This window comes from Heteronotia binoei, chromosome 21, assembly GCF_032191835.1.
Source record: "Heteronotia binoei isolate CCM8104 ecotype False Entrance Well chromosome 21, APGP_CSIRO_Hbin_v1, whole genome shotgun sequence".
NCBI classification, from domain to species: Eukaryota; Metazoa; Chordata; class Lepidosauria; order Squamata; family Gekkonidae; genus Heteronotia; species Heteronotia binoei.
This window is the reverse complement of record NC_083243.1, coordinates 52,580,119-52,603,355: the sequence shown is the minus strand read 5'-3', so window position 1 is coordinate 52,603,355 and position 23,237 is coordinate 52,580,119. Positions and strand designations below refer to the sequence as shown.

The following is a 23,237-nucleotide window of genomic DNA, read 5'->3' as shown; positions in this document are numbered from 1 at the left end:
TGTTGAGTACCAAAGCACAAAGCTGCAGGCTGGGGATGGGAACTTGGAATATGGGGAATCTCAGTCAGCTAATGAAAGGTAAAGCAATCATTAGGCCCTCCTCCACAGTAGAAGCAAAACTTCTTTCTCCAAGGCACAGAGTAGAGGCAAGTGTTTGTGGTATTTTGTCTCTGCAGTATGGCCAGCCCTGCATTGGCCTGTAGTAAGAGAAAATTCCAGTTAGCTGTGGCGAGCTTTTTTTGAGCAGGAACACACTTCTGGCTGGCTTGGCATCAGGGGTGTGTGGCCTAATATGCAAATGAGTTCCTGCTGGGCTTTTTCTACAAAAAAAAGCCCTGGCTGTGGTGCTATGTAAGAGGTGAACCAGCATCAGTGTCACTATACGATATTTGTTGTCACTAAAGTGAGTGAGAGAAATATCTCAGGGGAGTAACATTCTCTTTCTGTAAGATCAGGGAAAATGTAGTGTTCCTTTTATTTTCTTCAGTTTCCCCTTCAACAGTACTTCTTCTATCATCTTCAGATTAGCAATCTATGGAATATTCTTCTCCCACCTTGACTCTTGCCCACATGTCATCTGCATTTGGGAGTACTGCAATATACGTCTCCTATTTATATATGGATTTGGTGTGTTAAAGAGAGACTGCAGGGAAAACACTTGCTATGCTAATAAAAAAAGGGGGAACTGGAACCAAAAAAGACAGCTGAGGGATAATTATAAATCATTCCAACCCTCAATGTATACCAGTGCAAAGAACGACCTTTTATTTGGAATTAAAAAAGTCACTGCATCTTGTGCAAAATGCAGAAAAGAGAAAATCCAGCATCTTGCACTCTCCCTGGCACATAAAAAGAAGCTGCAGCTTTGCACAATTTTCCCTTGTTTATTACAAATCATGCTTATGGACAAATGCACAGGCGTACTACGTGCCACCAAAAAGTACAGTTAGTACTGTCTTTCTAGAACAATCTCCAGTGGATCTTTGGCAGTATGACATTTCTTCTCTGCTGGGATGTGCTAGAGAGAGAAATTATTACCAGTGCTTGGCACGATTACGGAGAGGTCCTCTTTCCACCATTCAAAGCTGAAGACGCTTTATGACAGTGGCCTCCACCAGGGAAACCTTTATCTAGCCTGGAGCAGCTGCTCAGGGCTAGGCTTCTGCCAATGGTCACAGATCAAGTGTTGCCTGCTCAGATCAAAATCAACTGAAAATGAGGAGATGACTGATGGAAAAGTCTGAAACCAAAACGGATCTGACTGATATTAGACTACAGAGTGAGGAGGAAAGGTCAGGAATGTAACACTTGGAGATAATGGACTCTTGAAGACGGCCGGAAGGCAGATGTGCAACGTGTACAGGAGCTGTAGCTTCAGTTCCGTTTCTTATTCTGTGATGCTGCTTCCACTTCCAGGTACTGCAGCCCAATAAGCATGCCTAGGATGGAGAAACCTGAGAAAGACAGAAAATGAGAGAGAGCAGCAGAGAACATTCTCCTTCATGTGATCCTGCTGCAGTAATACCAGTTAAGAGGTATCAGTTGCACTGGGACGCGGGGAATCCTGGGCCCAGTTCCTTCATAGAGATATCCAGCCTAACTAAGGATGGTTTCATGCATGCTAAATAATGCAGTTTCAATCCAATTCAGGTACTGTTTGCAAGTAGATTTTGCCCTTTCACACAGTAAAATCCAGTTGTGAAGGGGAATGAAAGTACATTATTTCATGTGCATGAAAGCACCCTAACTCAGCCTGACTAACCTCACAGGGCCATTGAGAGGCTCACAGTGCAATCCTAAGCAGAGTTATACCCTTATAAGGCTGAGAAAGGTGTAACGGCATAGGACTGCACAGTAAAATGCTTTTGGGAGCTCCCTGAGGACACAGCAATATATAAATTTAATTACTAAAACACTAAAGAAGGACAGGCTGTTAAAGCTGTACTTACTTGCTACCATGAGAGGTGCCAGGACACCAATTGTTGCAGCTGCTGTGCCGTAGATAAAGACTTCAGAGAGGAAGTGGCCCAAGGCAATGAAGAAGGTCAGAAGTGTGATGTTATAGAGGCTGCCAGAGAATACAGGAAAAGAGAATCACTGCGCATCACGGACATGATATTAAGAAACTCAGAGTATATAAAGCAAAACCAGAAAGCAAGCCAGCCCATCTTTGCAATAAATAGCAAAGCCAAATTCTGCACAGACTTCTGCCTGTCTTGGAAACCACAGAGATCTTTTCTTGCTCACAGGGCACTTCAAAGGGCCCAGGCTCCTGCTATACAAAAGCCACAGGGTGACCCAGTCAGCCCCTAGATTGATGACTGTTAATCCAAATGTATGTTTTAATTTTCTCATAATTTGTTGTCTGCTTTTTAAAAGCAAATCTGTTCTCAAAGTGGAAAACTACTAAATACCTCAAATGTACATTAAAACGTCTGAGGAAAAACATAGAATTAGATAGCATTGTTATTGGCATAGCAGAGAGAATGATACAAACCTAACTAAATTCCACTGCACATGGAGAGCACTGCAATTCTAAGCACGTACGCTTAGAAGTCTCACTGAGTATGTGAGTTTAGGACTGCAGCCTCAGAATCTTAAGCAGGTTTTAAAAAGGAAAGTCTTAGTGGCCTGTCTAAATGAGTTGAAAATAGATAACAGAATCTGCATGGGTTGAGCAGTCTGAAACTATCTGGCCTGAAACGGCAATTAGTTCACATTTGAGCTGAATAGTTAAAAATCAATTTGGATTTTTAAACATAAAATTGCACTGAATTGTTTTAAAAGTTTCAATCTTTTTAAAGAAAAACAGTTTAAATTGAAAGCTGAAATTAAATCAAGCATTTTAAAACCTACATTCACGATCTTCTAACTCGGATGTCCAAACTGTGGCTTAATAGCCACATGTGGCTCTTTCACACTTATTGTGTGATTCTCAAAGCCCCCACCACCCTGTTGGCAGGCTTGAAGAAGGCATTTATCTCTTTAAATCACTTCTATGCCAGGCCAGCCAGCTCCCCATCTCTTCCCTCCTTCCCTCCCAACATCTGATATTCCTGTCTTGTGGCTCTCAAACATCTGGTGTTTATTCTATGTGGCTCTTACATTAAGCAAATTTGGCCATCCCTATCCTAACTAAATCCAAGTAAAGAGAACAATGGGAAATGAACTCTTAAAATAAATAATAAATACAGTAGAATAGGTCATCTATTAGATTTATTAAGGAACAGCTTGGACCTGACTAGCCAGCCATTGGAATCCTGCTCCTGCCATACTGTGTTTCAACTGGATCAACAACATGTGAATACAGCATCAGTTTATTGTGTAGAGAAGTATTGCCTAACAATATATGAACATGAGATTGTCATATATTGAGTCAGACCATTAGTCTATCTCGGGGTGGCCAACGGTAGCTCTCCAGATGTTTTTTGCCTACAACTCCCATCAGCCCCAGCCATTGGCCATGCTGGCTGGGGCTGATGGGAGTTGTAGGCAAAAAACATCTGGAGAGCTACCGTTGGCCACCCTTGGTCTATCTGGCTCAGTACTGACTGCTCCAACTGGCAGCAGCTGTCCAGGTTCTTGGGCTGAGGAAGGTCTTTCTCAGCATCTGCCAATGGCAGACATGAACTGAACCTGGGACCTTCTGTATTCAATGCATGTACTCTGTCATTGAGCCATAGTTCTTCTCCACTTAGGTAACTTAATGACCTGTACCATTTTCACAAGATCTACTTAAATTGTGAATATATTTTAACCAAACAAAACTATCTATAGATTCTTGTTTATAGAAATTTCTGTGCCTTTTACAGTCCCAGCCCTAAGCATGTTTACTCAGAAGTAAGTCCCTCTGAATCCAGTGGTAGTTACAAGTGTTTATAGGGATGCACCTTTAAAGTAAAGGATCTTGCTCAGTGTTTTACAGAATTCTACACAGGGGAAAAAGAAAAATTCACTAATTTTAGTTCTCCATCTTTGTCTACAAAAGGTATGTGGACTGCTGGAGCAAAGGTGTTGGATAATATAGAAGACTCTATGTATATATTTTAACCAGTTAACATTCACTTTTTATATAAGAAATATCCAGATTTCTCTTTTTATCTCCTCTTGGTGACTTAAATCAATTTCACTGAGAACAAAGATTCCCTTTCCCACTTCCCCCCCTAAGCCCTACTTTTTGTGTGAGAAGAACCTGGAAATGTTTTCCCCAAATGCACAATCATTTTCATGGTGATAACTGACATTTATCCTAGTCCCTTATTTGGGCAAAAAAAGTGTGATAACTACAAAAAAGGTGAGAAGAGGGCTTACTTTTGTTCATTTTATTTGGCTGCTGTATTTATCTGCTACTTACTTTTATGACTGTGTAGTCTGACTAGCTAAATAAAAGTATTGTTCTTTACTATTTCTGAATTTTTATTTGTGAAGGTACTTGATGGTGTGTAGGCCTATTATGGTCTTTAATAAATCTTTATGGGCTCAAAGTGTATTTGTTAGGCCTGTCAATTTACCATTTCTCACTGTAAAACTCTGGGGACGGAAACAGATTATGTGGAGTTTTGTTTTTCCTTTAAAAGAGTTGCTCACCTTTGAAGGATGACTGTACAAATAGCCCCTTCTCAGCATGCAGTTCCTTGCCACTCTGGGTAATGGAATTGACGCTGCCAACTTCAGTGATAAAAATAAGCCATTTGTGGCTTTTCACACATTACTCCTGTTGAGCCAGCAGAGCTGAGGGAGGATGAATTGGCTGATGGGTCTGGAACAGAATCCTGAGCTAAGCTCCCATCAGTTGTGCCTGTCCAAATGCATAGAGGGTAATGGGGACAGCACAATGCTTTTGAAGGAGTGCAAGTACTACTGAAATAGCTACATTTTACTTAAGCCTGTTGGAAGGATTGAATTGTAAATAATTTATAAGCCAGCAACTGGCATTCTGAAAGCATAACCTGTTCATTTGACATCCTTTTTCTTTGTAAAGCAATAAAATTTAAGGTTGTATTTTTAAATGTATAATTTAAAGAATGATGGTTTTAAATAAAAATTATAATTAAAAAAACCTTGGGTGATGGTTTTCTGTGTCTCAGTTCCCTTCCCATCCAAATTTGAGGTCAAAAGAAGCCTAGATGCTACAAGTCAGCCACAACTTAGGCATTTTTGCTTTACATGTGGGACTTCTCCTTTCCAAGCGTGATGATGATTTTGTATAAATAGGGGTATTTTAGCAAGGACTGAGGCAGTGGAAGGCAGGAAAAGGTGGGCAGAATGGTCAAAGGAATGCCAAAAGAACAGGACAAGGACCCAGGCATAGGACAGCTCCAGGTTAGGAAATACCTGGGGATTTTGGGGGTGCAGCCTGAGGAGGGCAGGATTTGGAGATGGGAATGCCATAGAGTGGGAGCCATAGAGCCCACCTTCCAAAGTGGCCATTTTCTCCAGGTGAACTGATCTGTCACCTGGAGATCAATTGTAATAGCAGGAGATTTCCAGCCACCACCTGGAGGTTAACATCCTGAAGTTGGTATACTACACCAAAGCTAAACACTGGAATCTCTGCTTAGTGTACAGATCCTATACTAGGATATAACATCATTTAACATAACCAGTTATATCACTGCCATGGAAGTCTGTTCAGTGGCCTTGAGCCAGTCACTCTCGCTCAGCCTAACCTACCTCACAAGGTTGTTGCTGTGAGGGTCAAATGGAAGGGAGGAGAATGATGCTATAACCTACATTGGGCCCCTATTGGAGGAAAAAATAGGGTATATATAAATCTTCATGTTAACAAAGCATTTCAAGAAAATAATGGTTATTCCTTTTTCCAGAAGCTACTCAATCTGAGCATTAGGAAACAATGGTTGCCTACGTATGCCTATAGGGAATATTAAAGAATTATCACAGCAGATTTCTAAGGTAAAGAATTCCTTTTACATACGTCTTGTTGCGGATATCAATGGCACAGTAGCAGCGAATCACAGATGACAGCAGAGTCCAGATACCAAAGGTCCGAGCCTGGAGGCCATTTACTGTCCAGAGAAAAGAAATATTGAATCAGAGCATCTTTTCTGGTCTCTTCCTTCTCCAATAAAAAAAGAAAGCCAAATTGCAGGCACAAAGTTTACAAGATCAATGGGTTTTGAAGGTTCCCCCACATGAAGTTTGCAGTTTCCCATGGTCATTGACAGTTTACTAGTGTTTAGCCAACACCAGCAAATTTAATATTTATGCAGAATTCAAGTAAATAGGGAAGGGGCAAGTGGCATTAAAAAATCAAAGACAACATAGGTATTACAGTAGTTGAGCACTGTGAGGGTCTGAATGTACACTTTTGAAGGAGTGTCAGAAAGACGTGGCAGTTGATTGAAATTGGTAAGAAGGGGCTTGTAAAGTGACTGGCAGTGATGTGTGTGTCCAATAGCTATCTATAATTGGGTTCATTTTCTTAGGAACACATCCCCCAAACCTGTGCTTGGTACAAGGAAGGAACTACAGTTCCATATCATTTCTGGTATGTGGCTTGAATATTGCCAAGGAGTGATTCCTTTCAATGGGAACTTCTGTGGAAGTGAGGTCATCTGGGCTGTTTGGTGACAGGATCTGTCAGCCTCTTAGTCAACACAGTTGTTCCCACAAAGTGTCACGTAAGATTTCATAGATGGAGAAAATACAGCTTCCAAGATCTGATGAGACTGGGCTAGCCTGGATCATTCAGATCAGGGCCCACCTCATATAAAAAAGATGAAATAAATGCAATGATCTGTTTCACGTCACGGGATATGGCAGAGTTACACTCATGGGTTAATTACACACTAGTCATTTAGTCTGCTGTTATGTATGTGGACTCAAGGGAAGACTTTGGTGTTTCTGCCTGGCTCATTGGAGCCATATGGACTGAGCTTGGGGACTTGGAAACAAAGGGCTGTAGGATTCAAACCCCTGCAGCCCAGGACCCATCACAAGCCCCCACCAGTTTGAATGATCCAATAACGTGCTTGCGCGGGAACCCAGAGATGTATATCAGTTCGGTCCGTGGGCCCCAACATCAGTCTTGTATTATAACCTTTTAATATGTGATTCCTATTAAAGAGCTTGTTATCACTCACTCAGAGACTCTGCCATGCTTAGAACCCAATATATTATAGTGGCGATGAGATGGGATCCAGATGTGCGAGGTCCAGGGGAACCTGGCACCACCAAGCGCACCGAGCTCCAGCGCCACGTGCAACAGGCACCACCGCCCAGCCCGATCATGGCTGCTACGTCCGGATCACAAAACTCCATTCCAGAGTTTGACATAGCATAGCCCGAGGCCTGGGAAGACTGGGTCAAAATACTCAAATACCACCTTGTGGCACAGCAAATCAAGGATGATGAACACGAAATCAAGAAGGCCATCCTGCTGAGCAACTGCGCATCACCACGCTACAGCTAGCAGAGGGCCTGATTGCGCCAGAGACGCTCGAGGTGTCTTCCTTTCTACAAGATCACTGAGGCACTGACCGCCTTTTGTCCCGAAGCCTACTCTCCTCACCCAGAAGCTACAGTTCTTCGACAGCTTTCAGGAGCCGAACGAGACCATAGCGACCTTCCTAGCCCACCTGCAAGACTTGGGCAGGAAGGCGGAGTACTCAGACGGGGACGACACCCTCAAGCTGCACCAGATGAGCCAACAAAAGCCCAAGCCACGAGCAACAGAATCGATCAACCCCAAGATCTGCGTCAGCTGTGGGGAGCCACACGAGCGGCGCACATGCAAGTTCAGGAGCACGACCTGCCATACATGCGGTAAGGCCGGGCACATAGCTCAGGTGTGCTGATCGGTGGCGCTGCGCCAAGGAAAACAGAATGGCCGCCGCCACAAGGTTGCACTAGTGGACGACATCCAGGGGACCACTCCGGGGACCCAGGTATGCCAGTTGCCCATTCCCTCCCCGGATAAATACTACATGACTGTGTTCATGGAAGGCAAGCCCTGTAAAATGGAAGTAGACTCGGGGGCGGGCCAGACGGTCATTTCGGCCTCCACGTTCAGGAAGATGTGCCCTGGGGGGGAAGCTCAATTAAAATCAACCTCATTACTTGTCTGGGACTTTCAAAAACAGGAGGCTGCAGTTCGGGGAGTGGCCCTGGTCCACATTAGGTACGGAAAGTTCAAGGACGAGCTCCGCCTCATCATGGTGGAGATGATCCGTGCAGTCTCCTAGGTTGGTCCTGATTCCAGGCACTGGGAATCCAAGTGACGGGGATCCATTACACCCTCGTTCAAAGGGACTTTCAAAGGGTGTGCGAAGAGTTCCCCACGGTTTTCGATGGAACTCTGGGGACATACACTGAGGCCCCCATAGCCTCACAACTAGACCCCAACATGCAGCCCATACGGCTGAAGGCCAGGCAGGTGCCACTAGCTCTCAGGCCCAAGATTGAAGAGGAGCTTGACCGCCTCGTGGTCCAAGGGGTTCTGGAACCAGTCGCTAATGAAAAGTGGGAGACTCCCATAGTAACCCTGATCAAACCCAATGGCAGCATATGCATCTGCGCCGACTATAAATGCATGATAAATAAGGCGTTGCAAAGCCATGCTTACGCCGTTCCAGTGGTAAGCCATGTGCTAGTATCCCTAGTGGAAGCAAAAATCTTTGGTAAAGTGGATTTGGCATATGCATACCAACAGCTCCCTGTGGATGCAGCCACAGCAGAAGCGCAAACTATCGTAACGCACTGGGGGGCCTGCAAAGTTAGATGCTTGCAGTTCGGGGTCAACGTGGCTCCGGGACTGTTTCAGAACTTAACGGATTCCCTTCTTAAAGGCATCCCCAGGGTACAGCTGTTCTTCGACGATGTGTTGATTGCAGCAGCCACCAAAGACGAATTCGGCGACCGCCTCCGAATGGTGTTACAGCGTTTTGAGGGGGCAGGGTTAAAGGTAAAATGGAAAAAATGTGTATTGGGGGTGCCCACCATAGATTTTCTGGGGTAAACGGTGGACATGAGTGGCATTCATCTGGCCCAGGACAAAATAAAGGCCATTTGTGATGCACCAGCTCCCACCAACAAGGCCAAGTTACAATCATTCTTGGGAATTCTCAATTTTACCATGCCTTCCTTCCCCACAAGGCAGCGGTAGCAGAGCCCTTACGCAGACTGCTGGATAAAAGGGCCCCATGGGTTTGGGGTCTTCGGCAAGCCGCCACTTTCCAGGTGGTAGAAGACATTTTTACTTCTAGTAGCTTGCTGCCGCACTTTGACGAGCGGCTACCTGTCGTGCTCGCGTGCGACGCCTCGCCTTATGGGGTCAGCACTGTGTTGGCCCACAGGCTGCCGGATGGGCGCGAGGTCCCGGTAGCCTATTATTCAAGGACCTTACAAAAACCAGAGCGAAACTACGCTCAAATGCTATCGTGGCAGGGGTAAAAAATTCCACGATTACTTGTATGGCCAGCCCTTCGCTATCTTGAAGGACCACAAGCCCCTGTTAGGCCTGTTCACCCCTGACCGACAGACGCCCCAAATGCTTTCACCGTGGGTGCTGAGGTGGTCCATCTTCCTGGCAGGTTACCTGTACGACCTTAAGTATCGCCCTGGGAAAGCGATGGGTCATGCTGATGCTCTGAGCTGCCTGCCGCTGCCCTCCATGGACCCAGACTCGGCTGCAGCGTTCCAGATCATGTCACTAGAAGCCTTCCTGGACCACCCGGTGCACGCGAAGGACATTGCCCGCTACTCTTCCAGGGACAAAACTCTCTCCTGAATTTTGAACTGGGGGTGGAGGGGGTGGCCAGAAGGATGGGTGGGCTCGGAATTTTCTGCGTTTGCGTCCCGCTGGGATGAACTGTCTATGCCTAAAGGATGCCTGTTGTGGGGAGTAGGGTGGTGGTGCCCCCGGTACTGCAGCAGTGAGTCCTAACTGCGCTGCACAAAACCCATCTGGGAATTGTACCCATGAAGGTGCTGGCCCGCAGCTATGTATGGTGGCCAGGAATTGACGATGCCATTGAATCCTGCGTGGCCCAATGTCAGCCATGCCAGGAGACTCGTCTGGCACCACCCCGCACCCCGGCCCAACAGTGGGAGTCCACTAGTAACCCCTGGTCCTGCCTGCACCTTGACTTCGTGGGGCCCTTCCAGGGGCATATATTCTTCCTTATTGTGGACTCCTACTCCAAATGGTTAGAGGTAGTGTCAGTGGCCTCCACCTCTTCTAGGGCGGCATTAGGGGCGCTATGCAGGGTATTTGTCACACATGGCCTCCCTGACATGTTGGTATCGGATAATAGGATGGCTTTCACCTTGGCCGAGTTTCAGGATTTCTGTGGCCGAAATTTAATAAAACACATAAGGTCAGCCCCCTTTCACCCAGCTACAAATGACCAAGTGGAAAGAATGGTGCGGGCTATGAAGGAAACGCTCTGCCGAATCATATAAGGGGAGTGGGACACACACCTCGCTGAGTACCTCTTAGCGCAACATTCCACCCCAAGTACGGTCACCAGCCGCAGCCCAGCAGAGCTTCTCATGGACTGGCAGCTGACAACTCTCCTGGATCGCATGCATCCAGACTGTGCGCCTGACCTCCAAGAGGTACCAGAGGCAGTCCGGGCCCCACGGGAGTTCGACACAAGAGACTTAGTGTTTTCCAAAAACTTCGGGGAGGGGGCAGCATGGATACCAGCGCAAATATCCCGAGTACTAGGGGCTTTCAAGTACGAAGTCACCTCAGAGGAGGGATTCACAATAAGGCGACACATTGATCAAAGACATGCACGAGAGGCGCCCGGGGGGGAATGATGAGAACGCAACTTCCCCGGCTCCTGCTCATGGTGAAACAACTCCTGAGCCGGAGGAAGCAGAAGAGACAGCAGCTACACCTGTGCCAGAACCACCGGAACAAACGGGACCACCATCAGCACCAGAAATTTTGGAGGACTCAGTCCAGCGGGCGGATTCCACCTCGGCACCAGGGCTTCCGGCAGCAACACCCGAAGAAGAAACCGTGGCGCCGCCAACCCCTGTGCTTAGGCGGTCGATGCGAAAGCACCGCAAGCCCACATACCTAAAAGACTATGTTCACTAGGGGCTTGCGAACTAAGGGGGGAGGGATGTTATGTATGTGGACTCAAGGGAAGACTTTGGTGTTTCCGCCTGGCTCCTTGGAGCCATATGAACTGAGCTTGGGGACTTGGAAACAAAGGGCTGTAGGATTCAAGCCCCCGCAGCCCAGGACCAATCACAAGCCCCCGCCGGTTTGAATGACCCAATAACGTGCTTGTGCGGGAACCCAGAGATGTATATCAGTTCGGCCCGTGGGCCCCAACATCAGTCTTGTATTGTAACCTTTTAATATGTGATTCCTATTAAAGAACTTGTTATCACTCACTCCGAGACTCTGCCATGCTTAAAACCCACTATATTATATCTAGGATAGAAATAATTTGTTTTAAAACTTTTAATTTTTTAAAGAATCTGGATGCTGTCAAGCTATTGCACCCCAACATTTCTCCCCTCATTTTAAATGCAATTACAGTTGTAGCAGCAGATGTGAACTGACAAAATCAGGGCTTTTGTTCCTTTAAATTTTTCTCTCGTTTTAAAGCCGCCTCCATTTCTCACCCTAGTTAACTACTTCCTGTTTGTTCCACAGAAGCTTAATTAGCCCTTGGGATTTAGCTATTGCCTTTTTCTTGGCAATTCACTTTTATTATTGTAGCAGCACACTTATGGCAGTTCAAGAAATAGAATTAGTGAACAATCAATTTGGCTGCAAAGGGGAAAACAAAAATTAATGAAAGATTTCCACCACAGCCCAGGAAAGGAACTGATTAAAGATCCATTCAGGAATTGCCCTGGAGTATGCTGGCACCTGTTTTTTTTGTCACTGTGTGACAGTGTTGGACTGGATGGGCCACTGGCCTGATCCAACATGGCTTCTCTTATGTTCTTAAATAATTATACATGGAGCAGCAGAAAGCAACAGTTTCAGTAGATAATTTCTGGGAGAAGCAGGACATTTGCTGAACAACTTTAATATTAAAATATGATAGCTTTTAAAAGGCTACAAGACTTGTTTTTATTTTTGCTTAAAAGAATAGAGTTATATTAAGTGAGATGTGGAACTCTCATTTGAATTCAACTTGCTGCCAACTGGGGAAATCTTTCAGCAGCATAAGGAGGTCATAGCAACAGAGGTGACCAGAGTTTTCCAGTTGAGTCTGTAATCAATGTTGTGGCCTTTAGTTGTAATTGATGAAGGATAAATAATGCTAGCTACTTTGTGTGGCAGTGTATCAGTGGCAAGTATCAGGCAAAAGGAGAATAACAACAGTGAGAATAACATTTAAGATTTAAATAAGCATTTCTAGCGATCAAGGCAAGATACAGAACAGAATAAAGATTACGAGGCTTCCAGCAGTGCAAATATGACAACCTGTGCACCTTACCAAGGCTTGGTTTGCCAGTGTACAGTTTCTCAGAGAGGAAGCTGTGATCTCTGAAGCTTTGCACTGTGTTTCCCATGGCAATGATGGACACCATAACTAGCCAGCTACGGAGCACATTCAGAAATCGGCTCATCTTGCAGTGGCACCACAAAACCTGCTCATGGGAACAAAGGCAATGTCTAGAATTTGTGCTATCATGTAACATAATTCATGTGCACCCTCTTTCCCCTACACAATATTTCCTCTTAAATCAGGAAATATGGGGTACGGCTTGCCTTTAGGGATCCCCAGTTCATCATATAGCATCCCTTAATGAAGGCAAGACTAGAAATCCCACACACAATATCTACAAAGATACTGGTGTAAAGAATGATTCTTCCAAAGACGAGTACTAAATAAAAATAGGCTGCAATCCTATGCCCAAATCAATTTGGGAGTAAGCCTCACTGCGCTTACTTCTGAGTAAAGTCTAGTTACATGTCTACCCTGATCAATCAGTTCACATCCTAAGCCCGTAACCTACAGGAGAAACGATTGCATCGTCCTAGAAAAAGGAGAGGTGCACAGATGGATTTCTCCACTGTTCACCATTAATGTTTTCGTATGAATGTCCTTATACTTAATACCTGCTTAAATAATTACACTCTTTGTAAACAGTGTGTCTCCTATTCAGCTCCTGCACCGCTGTTATTCGACTGTATTACCCCGCACAAATCGTGGCCAGTCGGCTACGCTACCTTCCCCCAACCTCACCTATCAATAGATGCCCAGTCTAGCATTGCCCTACCTGGTCCTCAGCCGCAGCCGCTTCTTTACCTCGTCTCCAGTCCAAGGCACAGCAACCCCGCCCATCGCAGCTCAGCTGTCAGACTCAGTCTCTCTTCTGATTGGATGTCCATCTCTATTCCTCTCCTCCGCGCCACCTGGCTGGATAGTCGCTTCTGCCAATCAAACCCTCTAAACCTTTCGGAGGTGCTGTGACGTCAACTTCGAAGAGGGAATTGGGAGGAGCTTGTACCGCGTTCTCCTCGGTCCGATAGGTTTCGTCCAGAGCGCCATGTTAGAAGAGGCAAAGGACGGCAAACTGGGAGTGGGCAGGCTGTAGCTGCGCACGCGCGGGAATCCGAGCCTCGGGCGGGAGCGGGAGAGGCGGCGCTTGCGTAGAGGCGCCTGTGAGGAGGGAGGGGCAGTTGCTTGGTTGTTGTAGTAACAGGAGAAGCGCCGGCAGGAACCGCGGTCACCGGGCCCCCAAGGGAGATGAAGCAGCAGGTATGGCGCTTAGGGACTAAGAAGCGCGAGCTCTACGAAGCCTGGTTCGGAAGAGCTGCAGGCCTCGAAAGGCAGGTAGAGGGGCTTTGGCGCATCATCTTGTGAAGCGGCTTCCTCTCATGCTTCTTCCTGGCCTCCCTCCCCAGAACTTGTCAAGCTCTCAGGGGTGCCTTTTCATTAAAGCCACGGACCTTTTCAGGAGGTCAAGGCCCAGCCAGGGGAGTCGAGCGGCAAAGCCCGCCGATTTGACGTGATGTTTTCTAAGTGCACGTGGAGAGAAGAGACCAGGGCAGACAGAGCTCTTTTTAACATTCTTTTCAATAAGTAGGGGCTCCCATACATGAGCGAAGTGGGTCTTTTGGGGAGGACTGGCAGTCTCCTTGTGCTGAAGTTTAAGAGGCGTTGCTGCCCGTTCTCCCTTCCTGCGTTTCTGGAGGTCTAGCCTAAGGCTGCCTGCTGTAATTGAAATTGATTGGCAGTTACATATTAGGAATTTCCAGGAAGCCCTTTTTGGAAAGATAAGTGACATAGCAGTACCTTAAATAAATAAATGTCTCGGTGCACAGGGAGGGCTTTGATTGTGGACCGATTGGCTCGCAAGAGGAGGGGAGACTTCAAGCACCCAGTTGAGTCAAGAGGATATTGAACATGCTTGGTTCTACATAGGGTTGCCAGGTCCAATTCAAGAAATGGCTGGGGATTTGGGGGGTCGAGCCAGGAGCAAGGCTGTGGCAAGCATAACTGAACGCCAAAGAGAGTTCTGGCCATCATGTTTTAAATGCCTTCCCTTGAAATAATGAAGGATAGGGGCACTTTTTGGGGGGGCTCACAAAATTGGACCCCCTGGTCCAATCTTTTGAAACTTGGTGTTTTGAGGAGAGGCACCAGATGCAATGCTGAAAATTTGGTGTCTCTACCTCAAAACAGCCCCCCCCCAGAGTCTCAGATACCCCTGGATCAATTTTCCATTATGCCCTATGGGAATCAGTCCCCATAGGGAATAATGGAGTGTCCGGCAGACATTTCCCTCCCCCCTCGCTTTCTGAAGCAGGGGGGAGGGCCTCCAAACTGGGGGATCCCCTGCCCCCATCTGGGGACTGGCAACCCTAGTTCCACATGTTGCTGGATATTGACTTTTCTTTGTTCTATAGCAATAATTCAACCGATTTTCCTTTGTAGATAAGGAAACCCTGCAGCAAATAATTGCTCTAGAAGAGCAAGGACATGCAGTAATATGTGGTTGCAGCCTGTGATTGATTTCTTGTTTTATTGCCATGGTGGGTGACTGGGAGTAAGACTTCCTCAAAGTCTTTACCATGGGATTATCCTGATTTTATTAAGACCTGTGCCACTGCATGTAATCTGATGTTATGCAGTAGGCTAAATTTGGTGAATGAGACACACCGTAACATGTGGGACATGTCCATGTGGAAAGATGCATTACGTAATAAATCCAATAAGATAGATCAAGATGGGTAGCCATGTTGGTCTGTCTGTAGCAGTAGAAAAGAGTTAAGAGTCCAGTAGCACCTTAAAGAGTAACAACATTTGTGGTAGCTTTTGTGAATCACTGCTCACTTCTTTAGGTACATTCCAGCTGTATCTGAAGAAATAAGTAGTGACTCACAAAAGCTCATACTCTACCACAAATTTTGTTATTCTTTAAGGTGCTATTGAATCCAGTAAGGACATGCTTGACTGCCAAGTTGTGGCTGGGTTAGACTTAGAGACCTGCATGTAACTGTGAAATTTCTCTAACAGTGGAACTTCTCTTTGCAGAATTGGGGATAGGTGATTTCTTTCTATTAATCCCTTTTATGGGTTCCTGCATTGCCCCTTGTGCTGTCCCAATGATCTGCTGACTTGCAGAAACACATCGGAGGACTTAGTGGCCTGCAGCAGGAGAGGGATATGGAAAAGTCTACTCTGTGAAGTTCATGGATGGGTAGATATGTGCCAGAAAATTCAGCAGCCTTGCTCCAGTACACAAACTGAAGGCTCTCTCTGTTAGGCAGAACTTGCAGCATTTCAGGGTTGCTATACATGTCAAGTTGCTTTGCTCAAGTTTTTTTTTCCCCTACAGAAAACTGCACTGGCTAGATCTATCAATTCTGCAGGGAAATATTTGAGAGGCTACTGTTTTTGGGTTCTATGAAAACGTGTACAGGCAATGCCAGCTGGGATGGCTCGGGACGTGGAAGAAATGGGGTCATCTTCCGAGGAAGATGTGGTGGTGGAAGGGCCAGAGTAAGTAAAAGCAAATAGCTCTGTCACTGAAAAAACCTTTTCCAGGATTAATACTTTTTCCTTTTCCAGGATTAATTCTGGTTGCTGCTTTCCTGTGGGATCTTGGAAAGCCATTTTCTTTTGTAATTGTGGATACAGGAGGTGGGACCCAAGAGAATGTCACTGTGACCTTTTCTGATTGGTGGTGCCATTTATCTTCCACTTTTTGGTGCCATTAAATGTTGCCAGAAAAAAAGGGCCCATAAAAATAGCTTGGTTTATCAGTCTGCTTCTCTTCCTGCTTTCTACCAATTCCTTCCCCATATTCTCTGTTGTACAAATACAAGAGAAGCAGAATCTGCCCTTTCTTTTACTACATTTTGGAGAAGATAGTAGTGGGAGTTTCTTATAACTACCATGCCACAGTACAAATGAGAGAAATCCCTGCCTTTCTCTTGAATCCTCTGTATGTGCCTAAACAGCTTGAAGAAGAGATGCAGCTGTCTAATTGGCACTGATGTTTTGAGGAAACAATACTGTATGAACTGCAGTGCATCTGTGAGCTTGGGGGTGGGTTGCTGCTGGGCATTTTTCTTGCCAGTGGTCCAGGAACACTTCTGGTGAATGGATTTATGGATGCCTAAAAATGAATGTTAGGTCATGTTGGATACTGGGAAGGGCATGGTTAAGTGGGATTTTTGTTTTATTAGGAGGATGTTATTCCTTCATATGTTATATTTTTTGAAGATTGAGTTTTCTAAAAATATTTTTCAGCCTTTACCACAGAGAAATAATAGGATAGAATTAAAAATAAATTATTGGTAGCTGGTTCACTTTTCAACTATGTGGCGGTATGGTGAATTCTTGGTGCACATTGATTATATGACCCCTCTTGCCCTCATTTGCCCTCCCTGTGATGCTTGATGTGTCAGTGTGAACCTCATCACTTTTGCTAAGGGTTCAATTTTAATTCATTCAAAGAAATTGCCATTGACTTACAGGGTGTGGATTGTACCTCAGATTGGAGTGCATTGTCCACAGTGCTTTCTTCTGCTTTGTTTTTTATTGTGGTTTGTTCAGAGTTGTGTATATTTTTCTTTAGTTGAGGGCATAATCTTCCTTTAAAACTACAATTAAATGTACTTTGGCAGTTATTTATTATTCCCTAAAATGCTGCTTTCATAAAAATATTATACAAATCAGCAGCATATCAACAGTGGTTTCCCAGCCTGTACATCCAGAGAGACGTCTCATTGTGCCTCAAGCAGTGTGGAGCTTTCTGCAATATGTGGATGACTGAATTATTTTCCCGGCACAGCCTGCTGTCCAGCGTTTCAGTTATTATGCTATGTAACTAAGAGTCATGCTGAGGATTAACGTCTCAGTCAGTTGGAAACTTGTCTGAACCTTGCTGTCCTTGCTGTAAATCCTCAGGATAGGGCTTAACCCAAAGCCTCTTTCTGCAGCCTCAGCTTTGTTACCACTTATGGCTAGACATTAACATCCTCTCATTCTTAACCTGCTACCTCAGGTTCCTGACTGAACAGCTGGGTGGGTGGGGATCATTTTGGAAAGGGTACACAATTCTTCTTGTAGGAGAAGAAGACTGTAGATTTATACCCCGCCCTTCTCTCTGAATCAGAGACTCAGAGTGACTTACAATCTCTTATATCTTCTTTCCCCACAACAGACACCCTGTGAGGTGGATGGGGCTGAGAGGGCTCTCACAGCAGCTGTCCTTTCAAGGACAACTCCTGCAATAGCTATGGCTAACCCAAGGCCATTTCAGCAGCTACAAGTGGAGGAGTGGGGAATCAAACCCAGTTCTTTCAGATAAGAGTCTGCACACTTAACCACTACACCAAACTGGCTCTCTTGTAGACATGGGATGCAAAGGACTTGATTGACTAGTATTTTCCACAGATGAAAAAGATTTTCATTTGTGGAGCATGACTTCCTCCCCTCCCTCTGTGGTTGAAAATTCTTCCCTCAAACTTTACTCTAGTAGGACAGGGGTCCACTAGAATCAGCATGAGGGGGGAAGTCAGAAGACTGTAACAGGGGAGGAGACTTGTTAGCAATTACTCTTCTGTCTGTGGAAATCTCCACTGAATCCACGTATGACTTACAAGATAGATAGGGTTCTCAGTGAAGGGTGTAGTCACACTAAGCTATGCAGTAGCTTGTTCAGCAGTTCTCATATAGCTGCTTTTAATTGGTATGTTGCATGTGATAGTTTGTATGTCATATTTATGAATTTGTATGCGGTTAATTTATGGTCAGCAGGCATGTTATGTTATACACTATTTTTACTTTGAATATTTAGTGTTGGGTATGGAAAAGTGCTTGCATTTTGTTATATTGATGGAAATATGGAAAGTGGACACTCATTTAGTCTTATTTTTTTGTCCACTTGTCAATTCAGGTACATGTGTCTTTAAAGAAACAAATCTTGCTTGTCTTGGCAAAGACATAATTCACTTGAAAAGTAATTCTTTTGTCCAGTGTATAACTGCTGTGATTCTAATCAGGTACAGTAGATTGGATCATACGATTCCCTTCCACCAAGGTTTCCTTGTACAAAGAAAGACTTTTCTTCGTCAGAAGAAGCTTTTCTCCATCAGAAAAATATCTTCTGTATTGCAGGAAGCCTTTTCTGTTGACAGCTTAGTGGAAGAGAATCATAGGATCAAACTTTGAGGAAGGGAGCCAGTGTTGGCTGGAGTGCAGCATTGTCTTAAGTGCAAGGACTTCTGCCAACAGAGTGCCATTTTCTTGCCCCTCCTGACACGGCTGCCTGAAATGCCCCTTGAAATCTTACTCCTTGATGAGAGAGAAGATTGGAACAACAAATTAAACACCACTGTGCAGAGCACAGAGTAGCTGCATAGGGCCATTCCAGGAGAGATAAAAGATATCAACACCTGTATCACTCCCCACAAAAAAATTCAGTGACTTTTCTCTAAATGTTAGATCAGGTACTATAAAACAGAACTATAAGATGAATTTTCATACACACATACACACAATCTACTTTTTAGCTCATTGGCTAGATTATGCCGAAATGGGATTGTATCCTTCAGCCATTGTCAGAGTTTTAGGTTTTCTTTGGGCAATGTGAACTAGTATTTTAGGTTTCTTAATCCTGAAATACATATTCTGTTTCTTGTTGAGTTTTTTAGTTTTCATAGGGAAAGTATCTGTGTGGAATAGGTAGTTAAAGTGAAGCAGGTTTTCTTCATAACTAGCAGTTTCTTGTGTATATATACATAAATGAGTCTTATTGTTCCAGGGATCACCCATGCATCATGTGGACGGGTGGATATAAAAGGATCCCAATCCTGGTGTTTCATGCAGAAGCTCTCCTAACAAAGGACAGCTACATCCGCTTGATTGGAGGTAAGTGCAGTCATTCCTGTGCAGCTGTTTCGTCAAGCATGTACAAAGAGAAATGGCTAACAGAGAACAATTATCTGGAAGCTTGGTCTCTTTTTTACCATATGAGAAATGGGAGGGTGCTCCAGATGGTGGCGTGTATTCAGCCATGCAGTTTGGAAGATGTAAGGGTATTTAAGAGAAGGCATCTGTTTCTGCCAATTCCCCCTTCCGAGTACATACCTGTGCTTTGTCCTGTGTGCTATTCCTGGGGGTCCGCTGACCCAAGAACAAAATTTCAGGAGCTTAAGTGGGCTGCAATGGCAGAGGAGAGCAGGAAAGTTCTGCTCTAGAGACTGTGGATAATTGGATAGATATTGGTTATTTTTTATTTTAAGGGGTTGAATTAAGCATGCGCTTGTTGTCATCTACTGCTTAATTTTAACTGAGAGTTACAGAAGTTCGTAAACTCTTGTAAAGCTTATTGATTACTGTAGCATCATTGACTTGAATAGTACTTTTCAGAGTGCAACAAAACAAATTGCTATCCTAAGAGATTTACAATCTAAAAAATGATATAAAGGTGCTAGAAGTAGGGCTAAATGGGGGAAGAATATTCATTCCAGTTGTTCATCCTTAAGTTTAGTTTCAGTAGGAAAAGGGCTTAGGGGATTCTGCAAAAATATTTGAAGTAAGTAAGTGAGGTAGCAACACATAAATGTTCATGGTGGGTTGGGATAGTAGCAGTTCCAAGCATGGCAAGCAGCAAGGCAGGAAGGGTGAACTCCATTGTGGGAATAGGAGGCCTTTGAATAGTTGAAGGTGATGGAGCTGGAGGAGTGGAGTTCATGGCCTGGGTTGTATTGAGATAAAAGGAGGGCCAAACCCTTCAGTAAGGATAATAGGTTTGGACTGGATCTGGGAATGTACAGGAAGCCAGAAAATAAATTTAAGGGCATAACATTGACAAATGAGACTGGTGGATGATTTTGGCTGTGCAGTGCTGGTTAAAAGTGAGGAACTCAAGGTGTTATGAGGATCAGAGCAGATGAGTTTGTCATAGTCAAGGCAAGAGATTATCAAAAACAAGAGTTTTCAGTGAGAGGAAAGAGAGGAAGTGCTATACTCTTTTAATGTTATAAAGGGAAAACCTGCATGATCTGGTGATGGACTGAATGGGGAGGGGTCAAAAGGAAGAAGGGCTGGTAACTAGATAGTGATATAGGGGAAAACAAAATATAGTGAAGGTGGTGATGAGACATCCAAGCAGAGATAGTAGATGAGTGACTGGAGATGTGGTACTGGATGAAAGTGAAAATTTCAGGGACAGAGAGGTAGAGCTGGATGTCATCAGTATATACATTTTGTTTCAATGATTTTATTGAGTTTTTTAAAAGAAGAATTGGGGTAAATTGGGAGGTTAAAGGAGAAAGTACATACAATAAGTAAATATTTCTACTAATATGATTACATAGTCAATACCTTCTATGATCTAATCTAGCCTTAGATACAATACATTTTGCATGATATATAGATGATAAGTAGATGATAACCTACTAACTTTATACCCTATTGCATAGTGTATCCTAATTGTGGCTTTCTCTGCTATAATAGTGCTTTCCATGTCTAAAAATTCTCTTCGTGGTTATTTCTAGTGACAATTGAAGTAGAACTACTCCTTACATTTTCCCTGTCTTGTAACATTTAACAGATACTGTTAAATGTGGCTTTCACATATATTATGTGACTCTTGAAGCCTCTACTGTGCTGCTGGCCAGCTTGGAGAAGGCATTTGTTTCTTTAAATCATTTCTTCAAGTCATGGAGAATGCATGTAAAATTAAACTTGCTTTCTTTCTGCCCCTCCCTCCCCCTATCTATTTTCCCCCTTTCCTCCCTCCCTCCCACATCTGCTGTTCATGTCTTGTGACTCTCAAACACCTGACGTTTATTCTGAGTGGCTCTTACGTTAAGCAAGTTTGACTACCCCTGGTATAGAGTTTGAACTCAACCATGGATAGTGAGTAGAGAAGATAGAGAAAATACAACGATTGAGGATTAGTCCCTGGAGAACTCTAGCAGTTAGTGGAAAACCAGTGGAAAAGTTTATGCCTTTGGAAACATTTAATAACTAGGTAGGTAGAAAACTAGCTGAGGACAGTTACAGGAAACTACAGTTAAAAGATAGTTATCAGATGTATCAAAGGCAGATGAGAGATAAAGAAAATAAAGCCAGTTACAGTCTGAGTTTTGGCAGTGAAGAGAAATCTGTTTTGATGGAGGTCAAGTTATATAGCCTTGAAAGCAGAATTTGAGGGGATTAGAGCCAGTAGGAATAAGCAGTGTGCTTTAGGATTTCGATGGCATGGAAAGGAAAGTAGGTGGCCTTTGCAGAGGGATGTCTTAAAAATGGGAGAAACAGTAACACGTTTTAATGTAATAGGGAAGATACCAGAGAGAGATGTAGTGAAGAGACAGAATGGCAGGAGAAATGGTAACTGAAAATTAGGGAAGGGCTCATAAAAGTTTGGATGAGGTTGACTGTCAAGTCTTTTCATCAGGTGGGATGAGAAAAAGGGAGAGATTGAAGGAAGTGTAGGAAGAGCTGAAAGAAGGAAAGTAATGGTGGGGAGAGAAGCTGATAATTTCTATTGTTGAAAAAAGAGACAAATACCTGAGTGAAGAACAAATGGGGGAAGGTTGTTGTGGCAGATCTGAGAGTGTCAGAGGTGGGCAAGAGCTGCTGGGGATTCCTGGAGTTGATGTGAGTAAGAGGAAGAAGATTATGATATTGGTGATACTCCAAATCTCAGAGTCTTAGAGCAGCTTACACTCTCCTTTATCTCCCCCCCCCCAAAAAAAACCAGACACCCTGTGAGGTAGGTGAGGCTGAGAGAGCTCTTACAGAGGCTGCCCTTTCAAGGACAGCTCTGCGAGAGCCATGATTGATCCAAGGCCATTCCAGCAGCTGCAAGTGGAGGAGGGGGGAAATCAAAGCCAGGGTATGTGGCAGAGTTGCACAGTCAGCAAATGAGAAGGAGATGACAAATTTATAATTGACAAAATTGGCCTCTTTTGTTTTCCTCCAGAGGCATTTCAGCTACATGAGGACATAGATGGAGGTAGTAAATAAAGTGAACCAGGTAGAGAAAAAATGATGCATTTGGAAATAAGTGGGTAAAATAGTTAAGGACATACATGAATTGAATGCAGGAATGGTGGAATCTAATGAATGTACAGGAGTGGTAGAATGTTAATGACCTTTGCATCTTAAGCTAGAAAAAATGTTATACCAAATCATTGTTGCACTAAATCAGCGTTTCCCATCGACAGGGTTGGGACCCAAGCCCGGGACCCGGACCTCTGGCCACCGCAGGGAGACTCACAGTGCCTGGGCTCCCCCCCCCCCATTTAAACACCCATTGGGTGTTTAAATGTGGGGAAAGGCAACTCACCCACCTTTGTAGCCTCCCTGCGAGGTGGGAAAATGCCAATAGCAGTTCTCGGGCTCCCCCACCCAATTAAACACCCGCTGGGTTTTGAAATGGGGGGGGGGGGTTTGGAGGAAATTGCCTGCCTTTCCCGTCTCCCTGACAGGCAGGGAGACGGCAAAGGACGTTCTGGGCTCCACCCCCCTTTTAAACACTCGAGTGGGGTGTTTAAATGGGGCAGGAGATCGCCTGCCTTTCCCATCTCCCTGACAGGCAGGGAGATCACAAAGGGAGTTCCGGGCTCCCCCCCCTCTTTTAAACACCCGAGCGGGGTGTTTAAATGGGGAGGGGAGGAGATCGCTTGCCTTTCCCATCTCCCTGTCAGGCAGGGAGATGGCAAAGGGAGCTCTGGGCTCCCCCCCTTTTAAACACCCCATGGGATGTTTAAAAGGGGAGGAGGAGATCACTTGCCTTTGCTGTCTCCCTCCAATGCAGGGAGACGG

The 23,237-nt window shown here is 44.7% G+C and overlaps 2 protein-coding genes across 8 annotated transcripts in view; one reads left to right on the top strand and one right to left on the bottom strand.

Annotated features, from left to right (window-relative positions):
* Positions 1–864: 864 nt before the first annotated feature.
* On the bottom strand, positions 865–13,512 carry ERG28 (ergosterol biosynthesis 28 homolog). 4 transcript variants are annotated; one of them, XM_060262957.1, is made up of 5 exons: positions 13,251–13,512; positions 12,435–12,588; positions 5,936–6,026; positions 1,950–2,068; positions 865–1,454 (listed from the first exon to the last, which is right to left on the bottom strand). In XM_060262957.1, the coding sequence occupies exons 1-5, from the start codon at positions 13,284–13,286 to the stop codon at positions 1,375–1,377; spliced, it is 480 nt and encodes a 159-aa protein (XP_060118940.1). In that variant the 5' UTR covers positions 13,287–13,512; the 3' UTR covers positions 865–1,374. The 4 variants fall into 4 exon arrangements, with proteins under 4 accessions (XP_060118940.1, XP_060118941.1, XP_060118943.1 ...); XM_060262958.1 differs by having other exon boundaries at positions 13,222–13,336; XM_060262960.1 differs by lacking the exon at positions 13,251–13,512 and adding an exon at positions 12,920–12,948.
* A 56-nt stretch (positions 13,513–13,568) lies between these two features.
* The window catches only part of TTLL5 (tubulin tyrosine ligase like 5), a 201,221-nt gene continuing 191,552 nt past the window's right edge, over positions 13,569–23,237 (top strand). For all 4 annotated transcript variants that reach the window (XM_060262953.1, XM_060262955.1, XM_060262954.1 and 1 more), the window contains exons 1-3: positions 13,569–13,703; positions 15,787–15,950; positions 19,222–19,328. In XM_060262953.1, the coding sequence (XP_060118936.1) occupies positions 15,874–15,950; positions 19,222–19,328 (184 nt within the window). In that variant the 5' untranslated portion in view covers positions 13,569–13,703; positions 15,787–15,873. The remainder of the gene's footprint in view (positions 13,704–15,786; positions 15,951–19,221; positions 19,329–23,237) is intronic.